Source organism: Trichomycterus rosablanca, chromosome 9, assembly GCF_030014385.1.
Source record: "Trichomycterus rosablanca isolate fTriRos1 chromosome 9, fTriRos1.hap1, whole genome shotgun sequence".
Classification (NCBI taxonomy): domain Eukaryota; kingdom Metazoa; phylum Chordata; class Actinopteri; order Siluriformes; family Trichomycteridae; genus Trichomycterus; species Trichomycterus rosablanca.
In genome coordinates, this window is record NC_085996.1 from 21,554,851 (window position 1) to 21,580,963 (window position 26,113).

Sequence of the window (26,113 nt, forward strand, 5' to 3'; positions counted from 1 at the left end):
TTAATCCTGTTGGATGTGGTTTGTCCTTCTTGGTGGTATGCTGACATTACCCTGGATACCGTGGCTCTTGATACATCACAAAGACTTGCTGTCTTGGTCACAGATGCGCCAGCAAGACGTGCACCAACAATTTGTCCTCTTTTGAACTCTGGTATGTCACCCATAATCTTGTGTGCATTGCAATATTTTGAGCAAAACTGTGCTCTTACCCTGCTAATTGAACCTTCACACTCTGCTCTTACTGGTGCAATGTGCAATTAATAAAGATTGGCCACCAGACTGGTCCAATTTAGCCATGAAACCTCCCACACTAAAATGACAGGTGTTTCAGTTATTTTGTCCAACCCCTGTACATACAGTGTGGGAAATAAGTATTTGATCCCCTGCTGATTTTGTAAGTTTACCCCCTTACAAAGACTTGAACAGTCTATAATTTTTATGGAAGGTTTATTTTAACAGAGAGACAGAATATCAACAAAAAATCCAGAAAAAAAACATTAAATAAAAGTTATAAATTAATTTGTATTTAATTAAGGGAAATAAGTATTTGATCCAAAGAGCTATCAAAGGACGTCAGGGACAAGATTGTAGACCTGCACAAGGCTGGAATGGGCTACAAGACCATCAGCAAGAAGCTTGGTGAGAAAGAGACCACTGTTGGTGCGATAATTCGAAAATGGAAGAAATACAAGATCACAGTCAATCACCCTCACTCTGGAGCTCCATGCAAGATCTCACCTGGTGGGGTAAGAATGATTCTGAGAAAGGTGAGGTCAGTCCAGAATTACACGGGAGGAGCTTGTCAATGATCTCAAGGGAGCTAAAAACCATTAGTAACACACTTCGCCGTAATGGATTGAGATCCTGCAGTGCCCGCAAAGTCCCTCTGCTCAAGAAGGCTCATGTACAGACCCGTCTGAAGTTTGCCAATGAACACCTGAATGATTCAGAGAAAGCTTGGGAGAATGTGATATGGTCAGATGAGACCAAAATTGAGCTCTTTGGCATCAACTCCACTCGCCGTGTTTGGAGGCAGAGAAATGCCCGGTGGGGATGGTGTTCTTGGGGTCATATCCAGCATTTCTCTGCTCCCAGCTCCCTTGAGATCATTGACAAGCTCCTCTCATGTAATTCTGGACTGACCTCACCTTTCTCAGAATCATTCTTACCCCACCAGGTGAGATCTTGCATGGAGCTCCAGAGTGAGGGTGATGGACTGTGATCTTGTATTTCGAATGATCGCACCAACAGTGGTCTCTTTCTCACCAAGCTTCTTGCTAATGGTCTTGTAGCCCATTACAGCCTTGTGCAGGTCTACAATCTTGTCCCTGACGTCCTTTGATAGCTCTTTGGTCTTGCCCATGGTGGTCGAGAGATTTGAACGGAAGAAACTGATTCTGTGACAGGAGTCTTTTATACAGGGACAGGACTAATTTGTGTGCCTCATGGGCTGTGGGGGTCAGAATTCTTGCTGGTTGGTAGGGGATCAAATACTTATTTCCCTTAATTAAATACAAATTAATTTATAACTTTTATTTAATGTTTTTTTTCTGGATTTTTTGTTGATATTCTGTCTCTCTCTGTTAAAATAAACCTTCCATAAAAATTATAGACTGTTCAAGTCTTTGTAAGGGGGTAAACTTACAAAATCAGCAGGGGATCAAATACTTATTTCCCCCACTGTATATATATATATACTCACTGATCAGCCATAACATTAAAACCACCTCCCTGTGTCTACACTTACTGTCCATTTTATCAGCTCCACTTAACATATGGGTGCATTTTGTAGTACAATTACTGACTGTAGTCCATCTGTTTCTCTGCATGCTTTGTTAGCCCCCTTTCATGCTGTACTTCAATGGTCAGGACTCTCCCAGGACCACTACAGAGCAGGTATTATTTGGGTGGTGAATCATTCTCAGCACTGTAGTGACAATGACATGGTGGTGGTGTGTTAGTGTGTGTTGTGCTGGTATGAGTGAATAAGACACAGCAGCCCTAATGGAGTTTTTAAACACCTCACTGTCACTACTGGTGTGAGAATAGTCCACCAACCAAAAATATCCAACCAACAGCGCCCCATGGGCAGCGTCCTGTGTCCACTGATGAAGGTCTAGAAGATGACCAACTTAAACAGCAGCAATAGATGAGCCATCCTGCAGACTTCCTGCAGACTTTACATCTACAAGGTGGACCAACTAGGTAGGAGTGTCTAATAGAGTGGACTGTGAGTGGGCACAGTATTTAAAAACTCCAGCAGCGCTGCTGTGTCTGATCCACTTATACAAGCACTATCCCCCACCACCATGTCATTGTCACTGCAGTGCTGAGAATCATCCACCACCTAAATTATACCTGCTTTGTGGTGGTCTTGTGGGGGTCCTGACCATTGAAGAACAGGGTGAAAGCAGGCTAAAAAAGTATGTAGAGAAATAGATGGACTACAGTCAGTAATTGTAGAATTACCATTCTATATGGTAAGTGGAGCTGATGAAATGGACAGTAAGAGTAGAAACAAGGAGGTGGTTTTAATGTTATGGCTGATCAGTGTATATAATTTATTATATTAATTATTTATTATACTGTATATTACTGAAGTATTGATAAATAAGCTGTCTTTTTTTAGCCAGTAGGTCAAAATCTGCACACATGCATTACTCACCCAGTTGAGGTAATGTTTTTGGTCTCTTCTGCATGACCTTTGCCTCTCCTCAGCTGATCCTCCAGAGAGGACACCCGAGTCACCAGCTCCTGCAGATCCTTGTTGGGCTGGTTTAATCTTTGAGGAGAGGAGACTGGTGTGGCATCCTGAACACGGGACTGAAGACCCTGCACCAAGGCCTGAGAACGAGACAGCTGTTTTTGCAGATCCTCCACCTGCTGCTGCAGCAACATCACATCTCCTCCTGTGTGGTTCATCATGCCCAGTCCTGACCACCACTGAGCGGGACCATCTCGGCATGAGAGAGACGTGCACAGCTCCAGATCATCAAATTCTGAAAAAACAAAAATCATTGTTTAAATATACAACCAGTTTTGATAAATCAAGAGAGATAATAAGGTAAGTAAAAGTAAGAAGACCTGGACTGCTGGTTTCATCTCTGTCTGCCTCATTTTCACTGCGGCCACAGGTCTCGTAACCCAAATCCTGCAGATCTACCTGCACCTGCTTACTGCTCTGCTGCACTGCTGGGGTTGAAGTAGACACTTAATTACTGAACAATATAGATAATAATCAACACTAAACACTGTATGTATTTCAAGTATGGTTTAGTTGAAACTGCAGTTTTATACAGTTAAACTGTGCTTACTTTGCACCTGTGTGCAGTGCCTGAGTGGCTCTGCCTGGATCTGTACAGCTTTATTGGATGGCTTAGTTCCTTCCTGCAGCTTTTGGATCTCTGGCACTTTCTTGAGGTCCAGCTACACATACAGACATACACAAATGTTACACCAACTGCTGTGTGAACAGAGAACATTAAGAATGTGCCCTTTCATAATGTCCCATGTTAATGTGACCTTGCCATTCCCTCTTGACATTTATTTAATACACTGTCAGGTCAAGCCTCTGTTTTATTCTCTTTTATTTTACTGGTGATGCTGGTAATTTTACTGGTCATCCAGAAGGTTACAAAAACCCCAAATAAACATCTAATGAACTGCAGGTCGGCCTAACTTCCCTTAGTTAAGGTCAATGTACAAAATTCTGAAATAAGAATGACACTGGACAGCATCCATGAGATAGTTGCAAGATTCAAATAATTGCTGAACAAAAGTCAAATATGATGGTGGTAGTATGGGGTTACTTTGCTTGTGCAAGACCTGGATGACTTAACATAATTGATTGAACCATGAATTCTACTCTCTTTCAGAAAATCCTGAAGGAGAATGTTCACTTATCAGTTTGTGACCTAAAGCTCAAGCACAGCTGGGTAATGCAGCAGAAAATGATTTGAAGAACACAAGCAAATCCACATCTGAATGGCTTAAAAGAAATAAATTAAAGGAATTAAAAAATTAAATTGAATGTCGAGTCAAAGTCCTGATTTGAATACACATGAACAGGTGAACAGGTGCTTCATGCTTAAAATAGTAGTAGGCTTCAGGAAATAGACAGTATGCCCTAGGATACATACTACCCCTTATTGACCAAGTTCATGTAAAAAACCAATGGAAAATCTAGCTGCCACCATGATGTATGCAATACTTTAAATCACCCTTTATTTACATCAGATCCAGGCCTAATTCATGCAGTTGTATCTTACAGTCACCCAGCTAGAAAGGGAATAATTAAGTCAAAGATTTTTTTTTTAAATTGTGGATCATTAACAGTTTGAGTTAAGTATTCAGCACTACTGGAAAGCAAACGCGCACACTTGTGAAACTGAGAATTTATTTGTAATAAAACGTCAGATTTCCTTTAGTCTAATTCTTTCCAGTGAAGCACATGTGAAGGCGACACTTAGTTTAATTGAGCTACTTCTCGGAATCTCGTTAATAAATGTAATAAACATGCAGTCATTTTAACGTTGTAAATATGGCCAACACAAATTCTCAGAAAGTCTGAAATCAAGGTGACCTTATTTATAGTGATAATATATAAATTCACGTACAATTTGCATATACCCATTTTAAGTAACAATATTTCATTAATGAAGACTTTTTGATGATTTCCTACCAATCACACTCATTCTACACCTTTAGTGCCCTCTGCTGGCTCAGTTTAGTCAATGAACTCTAGCTCTAACTGCAATTCCTATTAGTTACTGGGAGGTCACATGGCCTCTATCATCAGAAGCAGCCAACTGGGAGCATTCAGTGTCATCTGAATGCTGATCCTCACACCTGTTTAAGATTAGTTTTAAGTATAGTAATGTTATTTAAGCCAGCTGTACATGTTATGTACTGAGTATTTTTTCTTGTTGACAAGTCTTCCAGTGTATGACCTGTTTGTATTTTTTACCTTAATTTTTGGAGATCCCTATGTTTGTTTGCCTATGCTACTGATCACTGGTAAATGACGTCTTGTGTTTTTTGTCTGCCCTTTTGGATACTCATGGCAATTAGTCTTTTTACGGTTTTGACTACTGACTTGTTTTTGTCCATGCGTTTTGGATTGTTCTTTGTTTTAGATCTTCTTACCCACTGATTAATACCTCTAATAATACTATATCTCACAAATGATGGAACCAGATGGAACAGGAGGGAAAAAACTGGTAGATAAATAAAGGTATAATTAATGATGTGGGCTTTAGATATGCGTCTCTTATCTGCTGTGTTATTTAACCTTTGTTTCACTAAACAAAATTGTACTAACTATAACCTCCTCACCCCCGAGATTGGACGCTTTGAAAACAAACAATATCCTGTAACAACACTTGTTCATTTCAGCCTTTTAAATGACATTATACAAAAAAAAAAAGAAATTTGGCTTGGGGACTGTGAGTTATTTAGTGTCCAGTATACTGGACATTTGGAATTAAGAGCATGAAATGTGCAAGATTCTGAAAAAATTTACATATTATTATTACCATTATAACATGTGACATATCAAGTATTGTACATTTATGGCATAATGTAATACATGTTTATAATATTAAAAAGCATATACTAGTTTATACAGAAGTTAAAATTTACATTTTAATTATTTATATGAATATTTTAAATATTTAATTTAAAACTTTTAATTTTAAAAACTCAAACCTTAAAAATGAAAACTCAAACTTTTTAATTAAAACATTTAGCTTTGTTCATTTCCCCTTTTCTTATAAACAAACTTTCCTTTCATAGATATATTTTAAAAACAAGGAACATTACTAAAACATAAAACAGAATATTCAGTTTGTGAATATAAATTTTAAATTTTAAATTATCCACATATCTATCTTTCAATATAAATATTTTGAAAATAAATGATATCTAAATTATTCAAATCAAAACCTTTTGCATTTCAGCTTTGAGTTTTTCTTTTCTTTTTTTAACGGGACCTTGTGTGGAACTCATAAAAGCAGTTTCGTTCAACTTGAATGCAAAGAAATACATGACATTTTAAACATCTTATGCTTGATTTTTTGGTGCAGCCAGGGTTTCTGCACCTCTGAAAGCTGGTGCTATCACTACCCACCACTGGCAAGTGCTCTGCCCCACTGCATTTAACATCTTGGCTTAGAATCACTTGACTCCCTATCACTATCCTGTTGATATTCATCCCACTACTCTCAACACTGCAGTCCAGGCACGTGCACAGACATTTTTGGGGGCAGGTGCTCAAACCAAAAAAAAAGGGCACCCATCGCCAAAATTATTTATAAAATAAAAAAAAAAATAAAAAAAAAAAAACATGGTACGATATTTAAGTTATATATTTATTTTTGTTAACACAATCAATACACATCTAATCAAATAACTCAAATTATCAAATTGCATAAATAAATGAAAAACAGGCAAAAACAAGGCAATATTGTGCACGCTTTTAATAACCAAACAACTGATACTGATACATCTCCCTCATTTGCTTTAGATGGCTTAATCCAGGATAAAAGAGAGCTGCTACCCTGAGATGCTTGCTGTAGTTCCTTTTCTTTCTGCTTTTGTAACCTTTCAAGAGTGACTTACTGAATCTCCATAAAGGGGAGAACACAGTATACATCATTTTACTGTTTTCTGACAGAGTTGAAGCATTAAACTAATAATATACCATTACTAGTATCAATTTACCTCACCAGACTGTCATGTAGCTCAACTTAAGACCTACCTTTGATTTCAAATCAGAAACCCACTTTGGGTAGTTAATGTTAACGATGGGCCTATTTTTATGCCAATAAAATCAAATAGACAACTAAATAACATTTTCCTATTTATGCGGGTCAGAGGAGAAGTGTGTAGCAGCGGTTTGGCCTGGCGCTCAGCACTGCATGATTGCTAACCGGAGGAGGAGGAGGGAGGGGCAAGGCGGGGATCATATTGGGGCAGAATTCTCACAAGAACTCAAATAAATGCCCGTCAGATATCAAAACAATTTTGGGGGGAATTGATGACAGAGAGGGTAATTTTTATTTTTAAATATTAATGAATGTAGAAAAAAGTTGGGCTCTAGCAGAAAGGCCACTTTTCTCATCCAGGGCAAAAGGGCAGGTGCTTGAGCACCACTAGGGGTCTATCTGTGCACGTGCCTGCTGCAGTCTATTACTATCATCTAGTAATTTAAGCACCTCATCTACTGTCAGCCCTTAACATACACGAAAAAGATATGTACAGCACGAAAAATGCAAAAAGTAATACTGATGCACATCTTCTAATTCATAGTTAGCATGACAAACTAAACAACATTCAATACGTTAAATCCAAATGTCCAGCTGGCTGGACATAAAACATTTGCTCTAAATTTAAGTATGCGTAAATACATATTCATCGCTTATATTGTTACCAATCATTACAAAAACCTTCTAAAAATACATCATTTCTAAAACACTTTGGTTATATGTGCACATTAATAGATAAAAACTTATGTTTTGTTCGGTCACGGAGGCAACAAGCGTCTTTCTCAACAGCTGCCATCTTCGGGTCTTTTTTCAAGAAGCTTAAAAAAAATTCTCAATGTCTTTGACCAACCAGTAGAAAGACAGAGTTGTGTTGGAGTGTCTAAAAGTGAGTGTAACAAAGTAAAACTTCCTGTCGAGTTATAAAACCCAGAAAAAAAATGTCCAGTATACTGGACATTAGGAGTGAGGAGGATAAGAGCTGTATAATGAGCCCACCTGTTCTAGAGCTTGACTAGGGGGCACAGTTACAGAATCATGTCCTTATGTCAAGTCAAGTCAAATGTCCCTCTGCCTGGCCATATGGCTGAGGGAGTATGGAGGCGCAGAAGATTAAAATGTTGGGTCATCTATCTGACAGTAACCTGCACCTTGATGAGTATGAATTCACTCCAGGTGGGAGTGTTTCTATTTATCATGGTTTCTTCCTTATAGACTTTCCGGCTACTCATTTAGCAACCTGCTTTTCACTTAATAGTGCAATGTTGGACTTGGTCTGGTTTTCTGCCGTCCTATAATAACAGCACATTTTTTTTCTTTTTGGGAACTAATCTGGTGCTGCAACTGGTTTTTGAGCCTTTTTCTGGAGTGGGTCCCACATTTGGACCCATGCTGTGCCTGGCTTGTTCTGGGTTTTCTTTCTTTTCTCTTTTTTTCTAAGAACTTGCTTGTCACAGGCACTCTGAGCAGCTTGCCATATTGTGACAACAAGTTTTCATTTTTGCTCTGTACCTTTTATATTTTTTTTCCTTATAGTGAGTTGCGGATGTTTTTATGTCATTTTTGTTTGCTTGTTATTTTGTTTTCCATTTTTGGACACTATTTATTTTTTCTTTTACTAGTTTTGTTTGTGGCTTTTAACCACTGTATTGCTTTACCTTGTTTAAGCATCCTGCAAATTTGGCTCATTTCATAGGTAGGTGTGGGGCTACACCTGATGCCAAGTTGTTAATAATCTTGTCTTTTAGGGACTCCCCTGGCTATACTTCCAACACCTTGATTTAAAAACCAGCAACCAAGATGCCACACACTCTTTGATTTTGAGGCAATGAGCAGATTGTCATATGTATGTGCATAACAAGTATTAGTCTCCTGTGGGAGACCCCTACCTGTGTGGGGTGGGACAGCAGTGATTCTAAGTCTGAAGAAAGTGGTCTAATATAGGCTTGATGCTGTGCACCAGTGCTCCGTTTTCCCGTAGGCATCACAGAATTCTCACCAGGAGGCCATTTTTCCTCCTGTTCTCCCTCTTTGAGTCCATCATCTTCTTTTGCTCTTAACGAGATTTTCAGCTCCTCATTCTCAGAGCGCAGACTGAACAATGCTTTCCTACAATGGAAGAACACAGCTAATATTTGTCGCTAGTCTCATCTAGTCTTACATTTACATTTTCAGCATTTAGCAGACGCTCTTATCCAGAGCGACTTACAGAAGTGCTTCTATAGTGAACATTTCATTTCTCAAGTTTAGGAAAACAGTCTAAGTTGCATCATGTGATCTTTAGAAAACAGAATTTGTGTTTCCATCTTATTTAATGCATACCTCATCTGACAGATGGAGAAGAATCCAGCTTTCTCCAGCTGGGCCTTTAGCTCCGACAGTTCCCGCTCTACTGCCAGCTTCTGCTCCACCAGCAGCTTCACTTCAGCCAGGCCCTGATGCTCTACAGCTGGTAGATTCTGGGATAGCGTGGGTCCTACAGGCTGCTTACACAGAGTATGATTTTAAATATTTATTTATACATTTATTTATAAGGATTTTAACGTCATGCTTTACACACTTAGTTACATTCATGACAGGACAGGTAATTACTGGTTACACAAGATTCATCAGTTCAAGTCTTTAATGTCATTACACAGTCATGGACAATTTAGGATCTCCAATTCACCTCATTTGCATGTTTTTGGACTGTGGGAGGGAACCAGAGCTCGCGGAGGAAACCCACGCAGACGTGGTGAGAACATGCAAACTCCACACAGAAAGGACCCGGACCACTCCACCTGGGAATTGAACCCAGGACCTTCTTGCTGTGAGATGACAGTGCTACCCACTGAGCCACCGTGCCACCCCCGATTTTAAATAAAAGACAACTTCTACAATGTGTTTGTCCAATGCCTAACTTTAATTTATGTAGTAGTAGTAGTAGTAGTAGAACTTTATTGTCACTATAAATTGCAGCATGTACAATTACAGCAAAATTAACCATCAACCTGTCTAGAACATTCAATGACAAGGGAGAGACAGGACAGGAAGACAGGATAAGAAAACAAGAAATAATAAACACATAGGGAAAGTAGGAGATAAAAAAAACCAGCAACCAGATTGTGTTCCCTTAAGGAGCACATATAAACATAACATAACATAATCACACAACCAGCCACGGGTTAGGGATGTGGGGATGTGAAAAAGTAACCACTACGGGAGGCAGCCATCCGGCGATTCGCAGCCATACCAGCGCGCGCTACAGACCCGTCCTACCATAGTGGTGGAATGAAGCTGAGAGTGGAGACGTTGGTTGGGGTTAGGAAAGTTCTGTCAGTCCTCCATTCCTGCAACAAGAAAAAGTCTGTACAAAAGTTCGCGATAACATGGCTGTTTACAGCTCTTACTGCCCAGAATAAAAAACAGTCAGTGAAGGGGGGGTAGGTACGTCGCAGCAGATCCTCTGCAGGAATTTACTTATCAGCGAGGCCGTTGCTGATAACAGGGGAGCCAAGAGCAGAAATTACTTGTTTTGTCTGAGCCCTAATAAAAATTTAACACAAACTCTCAGAATTAATGCGTCTCTGGTTCATCTCATTTCGCAAAGCCGTTAGTTTCTCCAAGATGGAATCCATATTGCGATTTACATTCACAGTCTGAGTTCTAACGGCTCTGCCCACCATATCAATCAAATTGGGCAGTTTCTGGGGACCTTTGACAACTGACCCAACTCTTTTAATTTCCCGATACAGCAGGGCAAAGCCTAGTCCAATCAGCAAAAACCCCACAATCAAAGTTCCGAATAGGTAAACATCCTCTACGTCCTCCAACGAAAGAGGTGCCAGGCACACGACCCTCCACTTCTCCCACAAGTCCATCCTGCCATCTGCGTTCCGTCGGGGCATGTGGGTTCCCCCGAACCCGAACTTCTCGATGAGAAGATGGTGTCAATAGCATTCAGAGACCATTTAACCAATTCCATAATTTGTTCTTTGAGGAGCTGTGCTAAGAAAATCTCTGTAGAGTAGAGTAGACAAGACAATACGATACAGTAGAAGCCAAGCAGGGAAGATAAGGGAGGAGGAGGGAAAAGTGCGTCCGTCTTCCACGAGAGCGAGGACTTCATATGACTTCATATTTAAATGTTTTAGTTTTTCTGGATAACTGTACTTGATTTGGCACAGATTTTATGCCTGATCCTGATGCAACCTTCCTTATTTTAACTTTAAAACAAAGTGCACCTCTTAAGGGCTAGGCTGTTCGGCCTAAGTTACTAAGTTACTGATTTCTAAAAGTCCACATTTCGTGTTTGAATTTTAGCTTAACCTGATTCTCTTTTCAAGTACTTGGTGATTATGCAAATTGTGCATCAGCTCAATACCTGCCTTTTCCTAATTATTTATTTTTAATGACTTACATTCCACATAATTTCACTGCTGTTATTAAAGAAATCTATTTTCATTCATGCAAACAGTGTATTTTCTTTCTCCCTAAAGAAGAACTGTGTGGCACTGTGGTAATGTGCTAGGACACCACTGTGAGGGAAGAGGGAAGGTCAGACAGGGTCTCCCCCCAAAGCTGCAATATGCAATCTCCATGACTTTAGCTTATTCAAATTAAGCAGTCCTCAGCAAAGCCTTAGCAAATCACCTTACACAATTCTCCCTTTGTTTTTATGCCCACAGGCCCTTAGTACATTTAGGTCTACGAGTGCATATGTGCATCTGGTAAATGCTGCTGCTGCAGGGTCATGCCAGTTTCATGCTATTCACCAACTATGCACACAAAGTCTATGCAAGTAAAATAGAAACCCTTGTGTTAAAGCTTTACCCTACTAATTGCCTAATTGTACATGTGAAAATTAGTAACTGAGTCTGTTAGTGAGTTACAATCCATGTTCCAGGGCTAATGTACAACTTCATGCTGAATAAACAGTGTATAGGTGGATTTGTGGTGTTCAGTCTACCTGGGTATTAACCAGAGCCTGTGCTGTTCCTCTGCAGTGCTCATCTTCCTCTGTGCTCTCAGCTATTTCACTACTGCTGTCATCCTTCTCCAGGTCCTCATCTGTGGTGGAGTCTGGGATGATAGTGCAGAAGTGTTAGTACAGCTACACTTATACCCACATGCTTGCAATAAAATCACATACTGACACAGCATTCATCACAATGGAGACATTAAGACATGACCACCCAGAGCATCTCCACTTACTGAAACACTACAGCCCATTGCCCACTGTGCAAACCTTCTAAATATCTATGCTCCACATGGGGATGTTTATTTTGTATACAGTAGATATATCAGAGCTGTCTTTTTATTCATTTTAATGGCTAAGGCTATTTAAATGGCATTATTTTGTGTGGAACTTTTTATTAATTTCTTTGTTAAAAATAAACAATAAAAAGAAGCAGAAAATATTTTTTAACTAGCAATTTTCATTTTCTAAAATGTAGCTTGTTATAAAAAGCAGCGTATTGGGGCACTCGCTAGCACACCAGAGCTGACATCTCAAACTTGTCGGTTAGAATCTTTCCTCTGCTACTGGTAGGCTGAGCGCCCACACGAACAACAATTGGCTTGTTGTTTAAGAAAGGGTTCCGAAAGGGATTCCACATAACTAATGCAAGTACAACCTCTGCTGGCTGATTGATGGCGCCTGCAAAGAAACAAGGGATAAAGTGAGATCAGGGTGTGTCTTTACATACACAAAGCTGGTCCACATATGAACCCACCTCGTGCAGGTGAAAAGATACAGTCGGCTACTGCACACGTGTCGGAGGGGGGCGTGTGTTAGTCATGGCTCTCCTCAGTCAGAGTGGAGGTCAACATCAGTACAGATTTTCCCTTCTTTCTTTGCCTGCTACCATATTTATAGCTCACTACAGTGGCTATACCTAATTTGTCACAGTTTTTACGTCAAATACCCTTCCTGATGCAACCCTCCTTATTTTTATCTGGACTTGGGACCAGCACTGGGAGCACACTGATTAGTGCACCTCCCAATGGCCAGGCTGTTTGGCCACCCCTCCCTCTCAGACATCATGTGTGTACACACATGACTGCCCAGTAGCAGCTTTGAGATTTGAACCCTGGATCTAAGCATTAGTGGGCTAGCAGGTTTATACCTCTGGTATAAACTTTGTACTTTTTGTCTCTAGTATACAGAAATAAGTTGTGAACCTTTTTTTTTTTTTTTACAAATGTTTTGGAATCACCTGAATTATGGCATTTCAGACCTATGCAATAGGGTTTGATGGTTAAATAAATTTACCCTAAAACGATTGTACCTTCATGTTTTTGCTGTTTTCTTATAGTCTGGGCTTTAAAAAAAGCATGTGGAAACTGGTAGGATATTCTCTAGAAGAATACGATTACCTGTAGCAGCCCTCTTAAGATCCTGACTTTTGTATTGGAAAATCATTTCATTCTTTTGATCATCTTCTATGACACTTAAAAGGTGATAGATGGCTAGAAGGATATTCATATTTAAAATATTGCTACAAATTACTGTCTTCTACAAATTACTGTTTTATTAGTGATTGCAAGGTGGCCATGAACCATAATGAACCATAATAAAACCTCCAACATGCTTCACAGATGGGATAAGGTCTTAAAAGGTTGCGAAAGAAAAACTACGGTTTCATCTACCTTCAGAACATTGTGTGAATGTTTGCTGGGGCAGCCTGGGCTTATGTCCCTGTGGGGGGAGCATGTGGAATGTGATATTTCCTACTCCACTTATGTGCTCACCTATCTGTTCCATGATCTTTCCACTTTGGGCCACAGATCTTGGTTTGGTTTCCTTTTTGGTTTCATTTTCTGTTATTTTGGCTACTGGTTCTTTTTGTAGTTTTGCATAACCGCAGTATTATTCTGCCTGTTCTGCAATTAGGTTCATATCTTCAAACCTTGCAAAGGGGATGTTTGTTCAAATAATGTAAAAACCTGACGAATTTAAACCAGGATCATTTAAAGGATAGTTTATCGGGATGACTCATCTTAGACAGTGGTTGTGCTTCTGACATTGAGAAGAGGGAAAAAACCCAAAAGGTTGCTTCTGAACAGCTGGAAAAATATACAGTTTGCCCTGAAAGGTGTAAAGTGTAAAAAAACAACCAAAGTAAGGTGTGTGAAGTAAAATAAAATGTCATAGTTCCAGCTTCGCCTGGCTCCCGGAACACATGATTGCTGTGTTTTGTTTATGGGCGACGCCCCCTCAGTTCTGGAATCATGTTTGTCTTTTTGTTCCACGCCTCCCTTGTCTCTGCCCCAGTGCACTGATTTACTCTCATGTTCATGATCACCACATGTTCCTTGTTATACAATGATTGTCTCTTATAAGAGGCATTGCATCTACAGGGGTTGGACAAAATAACTGAAACACCTGTCATTTTAGTGTGGGAGGTTTCATGGCTAAATTGGACCAGTCTGGTGGCCAATCTTCATTAATTGCACATTGCACCAGTAAGAGCAGAGTGTGAAGGTTCAATTAGCAGGGTAAGAGCACAGTTTTGCTCAAAATATTGCAATGCACACAACATTATGGGTGACATACCAGAGTTCAAAAGAGGACAAATTGTTGGTGCACGTCTTGCTGGCGCATCTGTGACCAAGACAGCAAGTCTTTGTGATGTATCAAGAGCCACGGTATCCAGGGTAATGTCAGCATACCACCAAGAAGGACAAACCACATCCAACAGGATTAACTGTGGACGCAAGAGGAAGCTGTCTGAAAGGGATGTTCGGGTGCTAACCCGGATTGTATCCAAAAAACATAAAACCACGGCTGCCCAAATCACGGCAGAATTAAATGTGCACCTCAACTCTCCTGTTTCCACCAGAACTGTCCGTCGGGAGCTCCACAGGGTCAATATACACGGCCGGGCTGCTATAGCCAAACCTTTGGTCACTCGTGCCAATGCCAAACGTCGGTTTCAATGGTGCAAGGAGCGCAAATCTTGGGCTGTGGACAATGTGAAACATGTATTGTTCTCTGATGAGTCCACCTTTACTGTTTTCCCCACATCCGGGAGAGTTACGGTGTGGAGAAGCCCCAAAGAAGCGTACCACCCAGACTGTTGCATGCCCAGAGTGAAGCATGGGGGTGGATCAGTGATGGTTTGGGCTGCCATATCATGGCATTCCCTTGGCCCAATACTTGTGCTAGATGGGCGCGTCACTGCCAAGGACTACCGAACCATTCTGGAGGACCATGTGCATCCAATGGCGGTGCCGTGTATCAGGATGACAATGCACCAATACACACAGCAAGACTGGTGAAAGATTGGTTTGATGAACATGAAAGTGAAGTTGAACATCTCCCATGGCCTTCCTCCTTCGTTTTCCTCCACCAGCATCACGTAGTGACCTGGCCACTATCCTGCAAGAAGAATGGCTTAAAATCCCTCTGACCACTGTGCAGGACTTGTATATGTCATTTCCAAGACGAATTGACGCTGTATTGACCGCAAAAGGAGGCCCTACACCATACTAATAAATTATTGTGGTCTAAAACCAGGTGTTTCAGTTATTTTGTCCAACCCCTGTATTTAGAAAATGTGAAATGGTTCAATAAAATCAATCAATCAATCAATCAATCAGTCAGGTGTATAAGTTTCCCATAGGCCCTTGGCGCAAACCCTTGTTAAAAGTTATGATAGTCTTTGTACCTTGTTATAGCCTAGCCACAGTCTAGCCTTAAGATTCTTGTACCTTGTTCTACTCTAGCTTTAGAATAATCTTGATATCCATGTTCCTTGTTCTACTCTAGCTTTAGAATAATCTTGATATCCATGTTCTTGTTCTAGTCTAGCTTTACTATACTCTTGATATCCATGTTCCTTGTTCTAGCCTAGCTTTACTATACCCTTGATATCCATGTTCCTTGTTCTAGTCTAGCTTTACTATACCCTTGATATCCATGTTCCTTGTTCTAGTCTAGCTTTACTATACCCTTGATATCCATGTTCCTTGTTCTAGCCTAGCTTTACTATACTCTTGATATCCATGTTCCTTGTTCTAGTCTAGCTTTACTATACTCTTGATATCCATGTTCCTTGTTCTAGTCTAGCTTTACTATACTCTTGATATCCATGTTCCTTGTTCTAGTCTAGCTTTACTATACTCTTGATATCCATGTTCCTTGTTCTAGTCTAGCTTTACTATACCCTTGATATCCATGTTCCTTGTTCTAGCCTAGCTTTACTATACTCTTGATATCCATGTTCCTTGTTCTAGTCTAGCTTTACTATACCCTTGATATCCATGTTCCTTGTTCTAGTCTAGCTTTACTATACCCTTGATATCCATGTTCCTTGTTCTAGCCTAGCTTTACTATACCCTTGATATCCATGTTCCTTGTTCTAGCCTAGCTTTACTATACCCTTGATATCCATGTTCCTTGTTATAGCCTAGCTTTACTATACCCTTGATATCCATGTTCCTTGTTCTAGCCTAGCTTTAGTATACTCTTGATATCCATGTTCCTTGTTCTAGCCTAGCTTTACTATATCCTTGATATCCATGTTCCTTGTTCTAGCCTAGCTTTACTATACTCTTGATATCCATGTTCCTTGTTCTAGCCTAGCTTTAGTATACCCTTGATATCCATGTTCCTTGTTCTAGTCTAGCTTTACTATACTCTTGATATCCATGTTCCTTGTTCTAGCCTAGCTTTACTATACTCTTGATATCCATGTTCCTTGTTCTAGTCTAGCTTTACTATACTCTTGATATCCATGTTCCTTGTTCTAGTCTAGCTTTACTATACTCTTGATATCCATGTTCCTTGTTCTAGTCTAGCTTTACTATACCCTTGATATCCATGTTCCTTGTTCTAGCCTAGCTTTACTATACTCTTGATATCCATGTTCCTTGTTCTAGCCTAGCTTTACTATACCCTTGATATCCATGTTCCTTGTTCTAGCCTAGCTTTAGTATACCCTTGATATCCATGTTCCTTGTTCTAGCCTAGCTTTAGTATACCCTTGATATCCATGTTCCTTGTTCTAGCCTAGCTTTAGTATACCCTTTATATTCTTGCAACTTATTGCATAGCTATTGTATATACTTAGTCCTTGTCGGTCATAGTCATTGTTGTCTTTTATTTGTCATAACCATTGGTTTGTGCTTGTTCAAGGCTTGGTTTTCCCATAGTGTCTTGCCCCTTGTGTCCTTGTTATCCATTAGGTCCTTGTTTGCTCAGGAAATACCATTCTTGTTTTAGTTTAGTTCTGGACAAATAGTTAAGGGATATATATTTACGTGTTTCCAAGCCATAGTTAGCATTTAGCATTAGCATAGACCTATCCTTTACCCTAGAGATCCATGCTCATAGTGTAGCTTCTCCTAGTGTTCATAGTGTTTTGTCAAGTGTGTTAACCTTATTTCTTGTCCTCTGTGTCTACCTTGTTCCCCGCTTTGCCTGTTTGTATCAGTTTTCAATAAAGTTGTGCTAATGTCTTCACCCCTGCAACTTGTTTAACAATCCGTCTTAGACAAGCAGAAGTGTTTTGGGGTTTGCACAGTGGTGGAAGGCTTTCATATTGTGGTGCAGCCATAAAGGACCAGATATTACAAACAACTTTTCCAATAAGCTCTTGTTAATTAAAACAAACACCATTAATACATTTATGACACATTTACTTCTATTCAACAGGGTTGGTGCACAGTTATAAATAAACTTAAATTAGGTACATTCAGGTTTTTCAAGTTCAAGCTCACCAGATTAAACAGTCTCAAACACATAAAAAAAACATTCAGTACATTAAACAATCCGGTCATACCTACCTTGCTGCTAAGAGCTCAGTGTTTTGTGCAGGTGCACGCATTATTTCTTGGTAAGACCATTCATTTCTTTACTTACACTAACAGCTTTCTGCTGGTCAGACAGTGATACCAGGCGACGATCTAACCCAACCCAGGATTACACAGCCACCATTTCTTCAGTTTGGCCTTTACTGCTATTCATATTAATTTTTCATTAACAGCTCAATCCTGGACAGGGCCGCTGTGGGTCAGCATACACTTGACTTGGTGTGAAAACATCCTGGACAGTGGCAATCCATCGTAAGGCATCACACGCTTGCACACTTACCTGCTTACTTACACCTATAGGCAATTTAGAGCAGCCAATCAACCTGCATAGTTTTGAAAGGTGGAGGAAAACCAAAGTATGTTAGAAATTCCAGACAGACACAGAGAAAACATGCCTGGCTCACCACAGACAGTGATTACAGATAAGAAACTAACCTAGACTGTGTCAGCATATTGCTAATTTTGTGGGCGGTCAGTCAATGTTTTAGCTCGGGAACAAAACGGTGCTTGTATTATTATCTGAGAATAACCCAACACAATCATACCAACACAACTCCACATTTTTCTAACTTTAAAAGCAGTAAAAATACTGTTGTACTTGCAACAACTTCGATTTTTTTTCTGCCTGCAATTATGAGCACACAAATAGCAGCCTTATTGATCAGTAACAAGATCCCAGTAGTTCCCAGGCTGGGTGTTTGGAATGATTAATATCCTTAATTATAACAAAAAAAAAAATCGTTTTTTAGTTTTATGATGATTTATTTTTCCTAATAAATCCTAATTATTTAGATGACTATATAATTTATCTTATGCACATTCAATAGTCTGCACTGGAATTATAACTCTATAGGATAATTATAGCTACATTTTTGGCTTAAAAAACCATAACGTCAAAACAAACACTAATTTAATGCAAAAGAGGACAACTTGATCCTTAACCTAGGAATATAATAACATGACCTACATGCAAATTGGAATGCAATTGTGTTTAGCTCAAGCCATGCATATTATTGGTAGCATTGTGTTCATTCTTTGTAATGGCAGGTACTGACTATTAAGGCAGCATGTTAGCAAAACATACAATCATCCCTTTAACACAGGAGGGCAAATCATAGCCGAGTGTCTTCATGCCCACCTCCAGTATCAGCCTGAGAGCTGGCTGTCTGCTCCATCTCCTCTGATGCCAAACACTCCTGGCTGGCCTGTTAAAGAGAGAAAGGAACAAGACCACAGTGTAGTGCAGAGTATAAGGTAATAATAGGGCATTCATAAATACATAGACATAAAAGAACACAGAACTGTCATCACTTTATTCCTGCACCCAGTAACTCTGTTGTGTTGGCAGCTAATATATATACATACGCGTATATGTATTTATATATAGCACATCTGTTGCTTTGTGCACTTTGTCGCCCCCTGAACCCCATTTATCCATTACAAGATACCACCATAGCACTGCAATTACGCATGCATGGTAAAGCCATGGTTCTGTTTTTTGTTTTGGTGTGAGTGTATAATTTGCTGCAAAGTTAGTGGGACTTCCTGGCCTCTTTATTACAAACATGCCCACTTAGCTCTGTGTTGGCATAGAGCTGTTTTAATGCACAATGTGTGTTAATCTTCATATAGTCTTTTATGGCCAGGTGTTTTCAGCTATATATTTTCTTTATTCTCCTCCCAGTATTGACAGTGAGGTGCTGCACCTGCTACACTAATACCAGCACAACATCAACTACCATGTTATAACCATGTTAATAATTGCAGTGATGAAAACTGTCTCACCAAACATCATCTGGTCAGTGGGTGTTCAATGCGAATCCCTTTCAATTGATTAATGGGGTGCAAGGGGGTGACAGTATACAGAGCAACAGATTGGCAGTCAGTAGTTACACACACACACACACACACACACACACACACACACACACACACACATTTATCTGTATAATATTGGCTTACTGGACCTCACACAAGGGTGAAAAAAATGAAATGAATGTCCTCTTAATAGTAAGTAAGAGAACTGATCGTGCAGCTACTGGACCACTGTCCCAAAGGTAGATAGGTCAAGCCCCACAACCACCAAGTTGTTACAGCCCCTGAGCAATTTCCCTAACCCTCAATGGTCTGCACTGCATTCAGCTACAATTGTAAATCGGTTTGGATAAACATTTTTTTTTAGAATGGCACAAATTCCCACAGACATACTTCAAAGTCTTGTGAGAAGCCTTCTCTGTTAATCAACTTGCTATTTGAATGGCGTAACAGACAAGCCAAATTAAAACCCTGCATTTATATGCCACTTACCAATATGCGCAAGTTTACAGACAGTGCTGGTTTATACATTGGTGCTGACCTTATGGTTCAGTTGCTCCTGGATTCTGGCTAGTGTGCAGCGCAGAACAGACAGCTCTCTTTGAGCCTCTTTTTCTCTGGAAAGCACCAGTCGAAGTTCCTCTTGGAGGCACTGGGCATCTTCAGGAAGTTCTGATGTGTTCTGTGATATGCCTCTTCCTGACACAACCTGCCTGCGCAGCTCCCGCAGACGAGCAACCTGCTCTTCCATCACATGACCTGTGCGTTCTGCGGAATCCTGGGAAATACATTTTAGAGTCAGAAAAAGTCATTAGTTTCTTTCACTGGCATTTGAACCCCATTATGTTATAATTTCATTGTAACCACTAGTGAGTCTTCCTGAATATACGTACACACAATAAAACTGCAGCTTATGCAAGCTTATATGGATAATAAATATTTTTGAAGTGGGTGTTAATTCCTAGCTGCCTAATACTAGTTGGTGTCATTGTCATTGATAGGGTAGAAATAATTCTCTGTGGACTTCTGGCAGCGGACGGCTGTGGCATTAATTAGTGATTAATCTAGTGGAAAGGCGTAGTCGCTTTACTGGTGCCCACTCAGTTTGCATGGATTACATCAAGTTATAAAAGTCACATAAAATGTTAAATAATAAGAAATAATGAAGGGAATCAGGGTGCACAGGTGGCGCATTGGTAAAATACGCTACACAAACATAATTGGCTATGATTTGAGGGTGAATGACCAAACAGCCTAGCCATTGTGAGGTGCCCTTGTCAGTGTGCTTTCAGTGCCAATAAGCGCATCTGATAGGCACCCAGGTGGCGCAGCGGTATATTCCGCTAGCACGCCAGTGCTGGGATTCTAAACTCCCCGGTTTGAAACTCGGCTCCGCTACCAGTCCGCTGGGCGCCGTCTAGCGGGCACAACTGGCGGTGCCTGCAGCAGACAAAATTGACCATCAGGATCACCAGCTGCGGAGGACTAATTGGCTACACTAAATCTGGAGAAAAAGGGACAAAAAAATAAATAAATAGAAAAAAAAGAAGAAGCTGACATAAAAACTGCCTGATCAGGTGTGTGACTTTGCTGAAGCCCTATGATTTATTGGTGCCCTGTCCAGAGTCTAGAGACTACACTAGTGTCTAGTGTTTTCCAACCAGACCTGCCACACCCCTGACCAGGATACAGTGGCTAATGAATTCTTCGCGGCAAATAAGATTAAGGTAAATATGAACTAAAAACTTTTTTCAAGCAGAACCGGTGGTCAGTCACCTTGATGTACTGCTCTCTGGTGCGGATGTCATTGAGCAGCTCCTGGATGTGTGTGCTGTAGTCTTGGGCCTGGTGGCTATGCTCAGCCAACAGCTCCTGAAACAGTCGTTCCTTTAGCTGCAGCTGAGTCTTGAGCATCTTCACAACATCACCGGAACCCAACGACACTTTGCTGAGGAGAGCTGCCTTTAGCTCCTAGGAATAGTAGACAGAGAGAGGTTTACTTCACAGATCATTTTGAGAGAATAAAGCTTTAATTGGTTAAATGTGTGATTGGCAGATGTCCACCTTTGTACTGGGACATGATGGGAAAGTATCCAAATCATTATACGTACATACATCCACATGTGCAGGCTCCATCCTGAGACCAAACAGCTTCGGTGTATGATTTTAATGAGGAATATTTTGTCATTCATACTTTTTTGATTTTCTATTTAATAATTGTTCTTTATTTCACCCAATCTAGTCATATACAATTGCAACTTTGCAATTGGTAAACCATGAAAATGAATAAAATAAGGATGGATTTAAAAAATGCGCCCAAGTGGTTCTAATGTCAACTGTGCTATCGGTTGGCCGAAAGTCTACACAGACCACAGACATGATTAGCTATGTCTGTTTGATGGGGTGACCAAAGCCCTGCAATTGCTGCCCTGTCCAGAGTGTTTCTGCCTGTGTTTTTTTTTCCTGGTAGAGCCAGATCATCTACGACCGGACCATGACGAAAATGAAATAAGAAAGGCTGATGTAGACGCCAAGGTACCTCAGTCTCTTTGGTACGAGCGTGCAGGGCATTTTGGAGCTGGCTGATGAGTGTGTCTCTCTCTCTCAGGCTGCGGTTGTTTCTGTTCTCACATTCACGCTGAACTTGCTGGCTGCCTCTCCAGGCGTCATTCACCTGCTCCAGCTCTAGAGCTTTACCACGAACCAGCACCTCCAAACTCTAAAACACACGGATATACACACAGCATTCATAAAGCATGTAGTCTCTAATAAGCTGTATTTTTGTACACAAGTGTGTGTGTGTCTGGTGGAGGGTGATTAATACCGTAATGGTCTCCTCATTGTTGGAGAGCACACAGCGTAGTTTCTGCAGGTCTCTCTCCTTCTCACGGAGAAGCAGCTGTAGCTTGCGGACTTCTGCCTCCTTTTGCTCCATACAAATAAATCTCTCATCCACCCCGCACTTAAAATAAGAACACAATGATAATGCGCATATGTTTTGTGTTTTATCAAATCCCATTTATATTCACATTGTAACTCAGTTTACGTTTAACCTTTTTAACCACAGCTTTACTGGTCAGGGATGTGATGGATCACAATGGATCAAGTTCTGCAGACAAGGGGGGTGTGTTCGAAAAGCTAGCTCTCTCTCTACATAGACGCATTTTACGTCATCCTGTGCGCGCTCCCGATAAGGAGGCTGTTCAAACATGGCTGACGGTGCGGACAAACGAATGGAGTTCTTTTCAAACGTAAATAAAATATTGCTGATTTTTAACTTGTATAAACTTGTACCGAGTGTTTTTATTTGCAAGTTCGGGCTTGTCAGGAAATGTAACCGTTATCGTTACATGAAGGGAAATGTTATATTGACGTTAGCATGCTGTGCTACCTCAATCCATTGGTTTTAATGACAAGATGCTAAAGCCGATGGAATCGGGTTATAAAAATAACCATATAAACACATGGTTTTTACTTCGCGGATTTTCCCCTTTCGCGGAGGGTTCTGGAACGCAACCCCCGCGATCGAGGAGGGATTACTGTAAATGGAAACAGGCCTGTCCTGCTCCGAGGGAGTTTTCTTTCTGGACTGATTCAGCGATTCGTACTTAAGTTTTGGTTTTCTAACTTTTACTTACATAAAATAGACATCTCTGATTAGTACATCTGTTTGTACATGAGTGTATACCTCCAGCGCTCGGTCTCTCTCCCGAATGCGCAGCTTGAGTTTGTGAATGAGGATGTCTCTGTTTCCGGCTGAATCTTTCTGTTCATCCAACAGTTGGGTGTAGTCCTGTGAAGGTTTTGTGAATATCATTAAACAACATAAATACCAAATCTTATTTCTTTTGACACAATGTGTGTGTACTTACGTGCAGCAGATTCTCTTTATGTTCTAATGAGGTCTTCAACTCCCTGATGGTTCTTTCTCTTTCCTCCATCTCTCTTTCCTTCTCCTCCACTCCCTCATTTAACCTCTCCTCTATTTGCTCCAGGTCTGCATGTGCTTTCTGCAGAGCAGCCTGCAGGTCCTGAAAGATAACATCACAAATTAAGTGATCCAAAGACTGAGAAACAGATAGAGAAAGACTTGTACTTTCCAAGCGTGTACCTGGTTGTGTTTATGAGTTTCCTGGCGATCATGTTGAATGCTTTGGAGGTCAGCAAGAAGACGCTGCTTGGCATAGACTGCTTCTTCCTCGCGCCTCTGTGCCTGACACTGAGCTCGTTGGATACTCTGCAGCTCCAACTGGGTGGAAAATAAAGAAACCTGTAGCTGGAGGAGCTCCGCCTGCAGCTGGCCTGGTACTGCTCCGGACATCTGCATGCAGAGATAGGCATAATTACACACTTTGTAACAGCTTACAAAGAAGAATGTGGTCCATTATGCAGTACATTGCTATAGCAAACAATTTGAAGATGGAGTGCTTAGGTGGCGCAGTGGTCCATTATGTCAGCTCATTACCATTGAGAACTGAATCTGAATCCAACAGGTGCTATTGGTCCTTAAGATCAAAAAGAAAAACCTCCTGGATCAAACAGTACTTTGCATCTTTTTACATGTCGTTTGGCACAAAGGTCTAGCTACACATTATGTGACCTATAACACATCTGTATGCTCACCTTATTGCAGACGTTTCTTCTTATTATCTATTTTTCAAACTTTTACTGTCACATTCTAGTGTTAGTGTTTAAATTATTATTCCTCAAATGCTGTCCAAATATGTATAACAAAGCTCACATTACGCTGTTGCAGCTCATGTCGCTGGTTCTGCTGCTTCAAAGAGATCAAAAGCTCCTTCTGCTCCTTAATGCATTGCTGCAAATCAGCAACCTGGTGCAAAAAAAACAAACACAAGATTGAGAAGACACAGGCATTGCACATTTTGGAGTAACATGAACATAAACACCAATATCTGGTACTGCAGGGTATTTGATTTGTTTATTTATTAGGATTTTAACGTCATGTTTTACACTTTGCTTACATTCATGACAGAAACGGTAGTTATTCGTTACACAAGATTCATCAGTTCACAAGTTTTAATGTCAAACACAGTCATGGACAATCTGAAATCTCTAATTCACCTCACTTGCATGTCTTTGGACTGTGGGAGGAAACCGGAGCTCCCAGAGGAAACCCACGCACACACGGGGAGAACATGCAAACTTAACACAAAAAGGACCTGGACCGCCCCATCTGGGGATCGAACCCAGGACCTTCTCGCTGTGAGGCGACAGTGCGTCCCACTGAGCCATCGTGTCGCCCTGATTATTTGAAATCTGCTCATTTATTCAATTACTCATTATCATGTTTAAATGAATGAAATAGTAAAACATAATAGTTTCCATTTAACGTCAGTTAATTCTCATTCTAGTTGCCATTGATTTCAGTGTTAGTAAAAACACCAGTAAACAGTGAAAAAATTAATGTAAAACCCTTTTTTTATTAAAATTAGTACTGCACTATTATACTGATCATTTATCATTTCTTATCTAAGTTTGTATTCAAAGAGAAGTTCTGTCATGTGTTAAGAAAGGTGGTGCAGTGGTCTATTATGTTAGCTTTTGGCTTTTAGCAGGCAGGCATCTATACAGACATAATAGTCTATGTCTGAGGCTGAAGCCCAGCGATAGACTGCAGCCCCAACTTCTCCGGTACAGCTGATTATGTTAGAAAAAATCTGAATGAATGTGAAATCAATGTGCGGTGGCCCAGTTATGAGTCTGTAATAAAGAGTCTAATGAATCAGTGAATCACGATGGGTGCTCAGCGATTTATTACACTAGCCCATCATCACTGAGATCCGGGTTCAAATCTCAGTGGCACTAGTCAGCTGGGTGTCTACGTCTATGTGACAGTCTATGTCTGGTGGGAAATGGCCCTGCAAAAATTTGGCTCTTTGTCTGTGGTATCCCTGCCTTGCGTTGAAGAGTTTACAGGTGAAACAGGACCTGCCACGACCCTGACCAAGATAAAGCAGATCATGGAAACAAAATAAGCTGGAAATAAGACAGCGGCAAATATATAATGTATGGAGCTGCACACACCTCATTGTCCCTGGTTTTGAGAGAATCACTTAGGGACTGGATAGTTCTCTGTTGTTCCTGCGCTGCCTCTCGAACAGACAGTAGCTCACATTCCCTCTCCTCAAGTCTCTGCTGCAGCTTCTGTACATACACACACACACACAAACAAATGTAGGCTGTGCATTAGAAAAACCTGACAGAATATCTTGTGCACATACAGTATATTAACACTCTGATTACAGTGATATTTCCGGTTACTATAAAGTAAGCCAGTGCCATGGCAGCAAAACAACAGAAAGCCACCAGTCATAAACATTGACAGAATTAAGAACCTAAAAGATAAAGCTTTGGGCACTCTGTGGCAAAGCTGTCTAATGCTCCAGCCCACAACTTTATTTAGAACACTCAGGCAGGCTTATCTCAGCTGTGCTATTGACCTGTCGTCTAACAGGCACAACTGGCCATCAACCATCCCTCATGTAGGTGTCCATTGTGCTTGTGTAGAACATCCAGATGGTCGATTTATCCCTGTTTGTAATCATATATTAATCAAACTACCTCTATCATAATTTGTGTATTAAAATGATGAGTTCTGGTTGTAATCTTGAAAATGAACAAACATTAGTCAATAAGCCAGTGTGATCTGTCTGAGGAGTTTTAGCACGAAGCAATGCAATTTTGCACAATAAATGCTGTTAGTGACCTGAACTATA

The 26,113-nt window shown here is 40.4% G+C and overlaps 1 protein-coding gene across 6 annotated transcripts in view; it reads right to left on the minus strand.

The window, feature by feature from the left end:
- pde4dip (phosphodiesterase 4D interacting protein) overlaps nucleotides 1–26,113 on the minus strand; it is a 139,176-nt gene that overhangs the window by 40,243 nt on the left and 72,820 nt on the right. For 5 of the 6 annotated variants that reach the window (XM_063002064.1, XM_063002062.1, XM_063002059.1 and 2 more), the window contains 16 exons: nucleotides 25,422–25,541; nucleotides 24,115–24,207; nucleotides 23,485–23,694; nucleotides 23,246–23,404; nucleotides 23,062–23,166; nucleotides 22,198–22,335; nucleotides 21,913–22,092; nucleotides 21,150–21,344; nucleotides 19,915–20,151; nucleotides 18,697–18,763; nucleotides 11,710–11,822; nucleotides 9,084–9,244; nucleotides 8,651–8,870; nucleotides 3,315–3,426; nucleotides 3,085–3,192; nucleotides 2,666–2,999 (listed from right to left, as the gene is read on the minus strand). In XM_063002064.1, the coding sequence (XP_062858134.1) occupies nucleotides 2,666–2,999; nucleotides 3,085–3,192; nucleotides 3,315–3,426; nucleotides 8,651–8,870; nucleotides 9,084–9,244; nucleotides 11,710–11,822; nucleotides 18,697–18,763; nucleotides 19,915–20,151; nucleotides 21,150–21,344; nucleotides 21,913–22,092; nucleotides 22,198–22,335; nucleotides 23,062–23,166; nucleotides 23,246–23,404; nucleotides 23,485–23,694; nucleotides 24,115–24,207; nucleotides 25,422–25,541 (2,552 nt within the window). The remainder of the gene's footprint in view (nucleotides 1–2,665; nucleotides 3,000–3,084; nucleotides 3,193–3,314; nucleotides 3,427–8,650; nucleotides 8,871–9,083; nucleotides 9,245–11,709; nucleotides 11,823–18,696; nucleotides 18,764–19,914; nucleotides 20,152–21,149; nucleotides 21,345–21,912; nucleotides 22,093–22,197; nucleotides 22,336–23,061; nucleotides 23,167–23,245; nucleotides 23,405–23,484; nucleotides 23,695–24,114; nucleotides 24,208–25,421; nucleotides 25,542–26,113) is intronic. The other variant, XM_063002061.1, reaches the window with a different exon arrangement.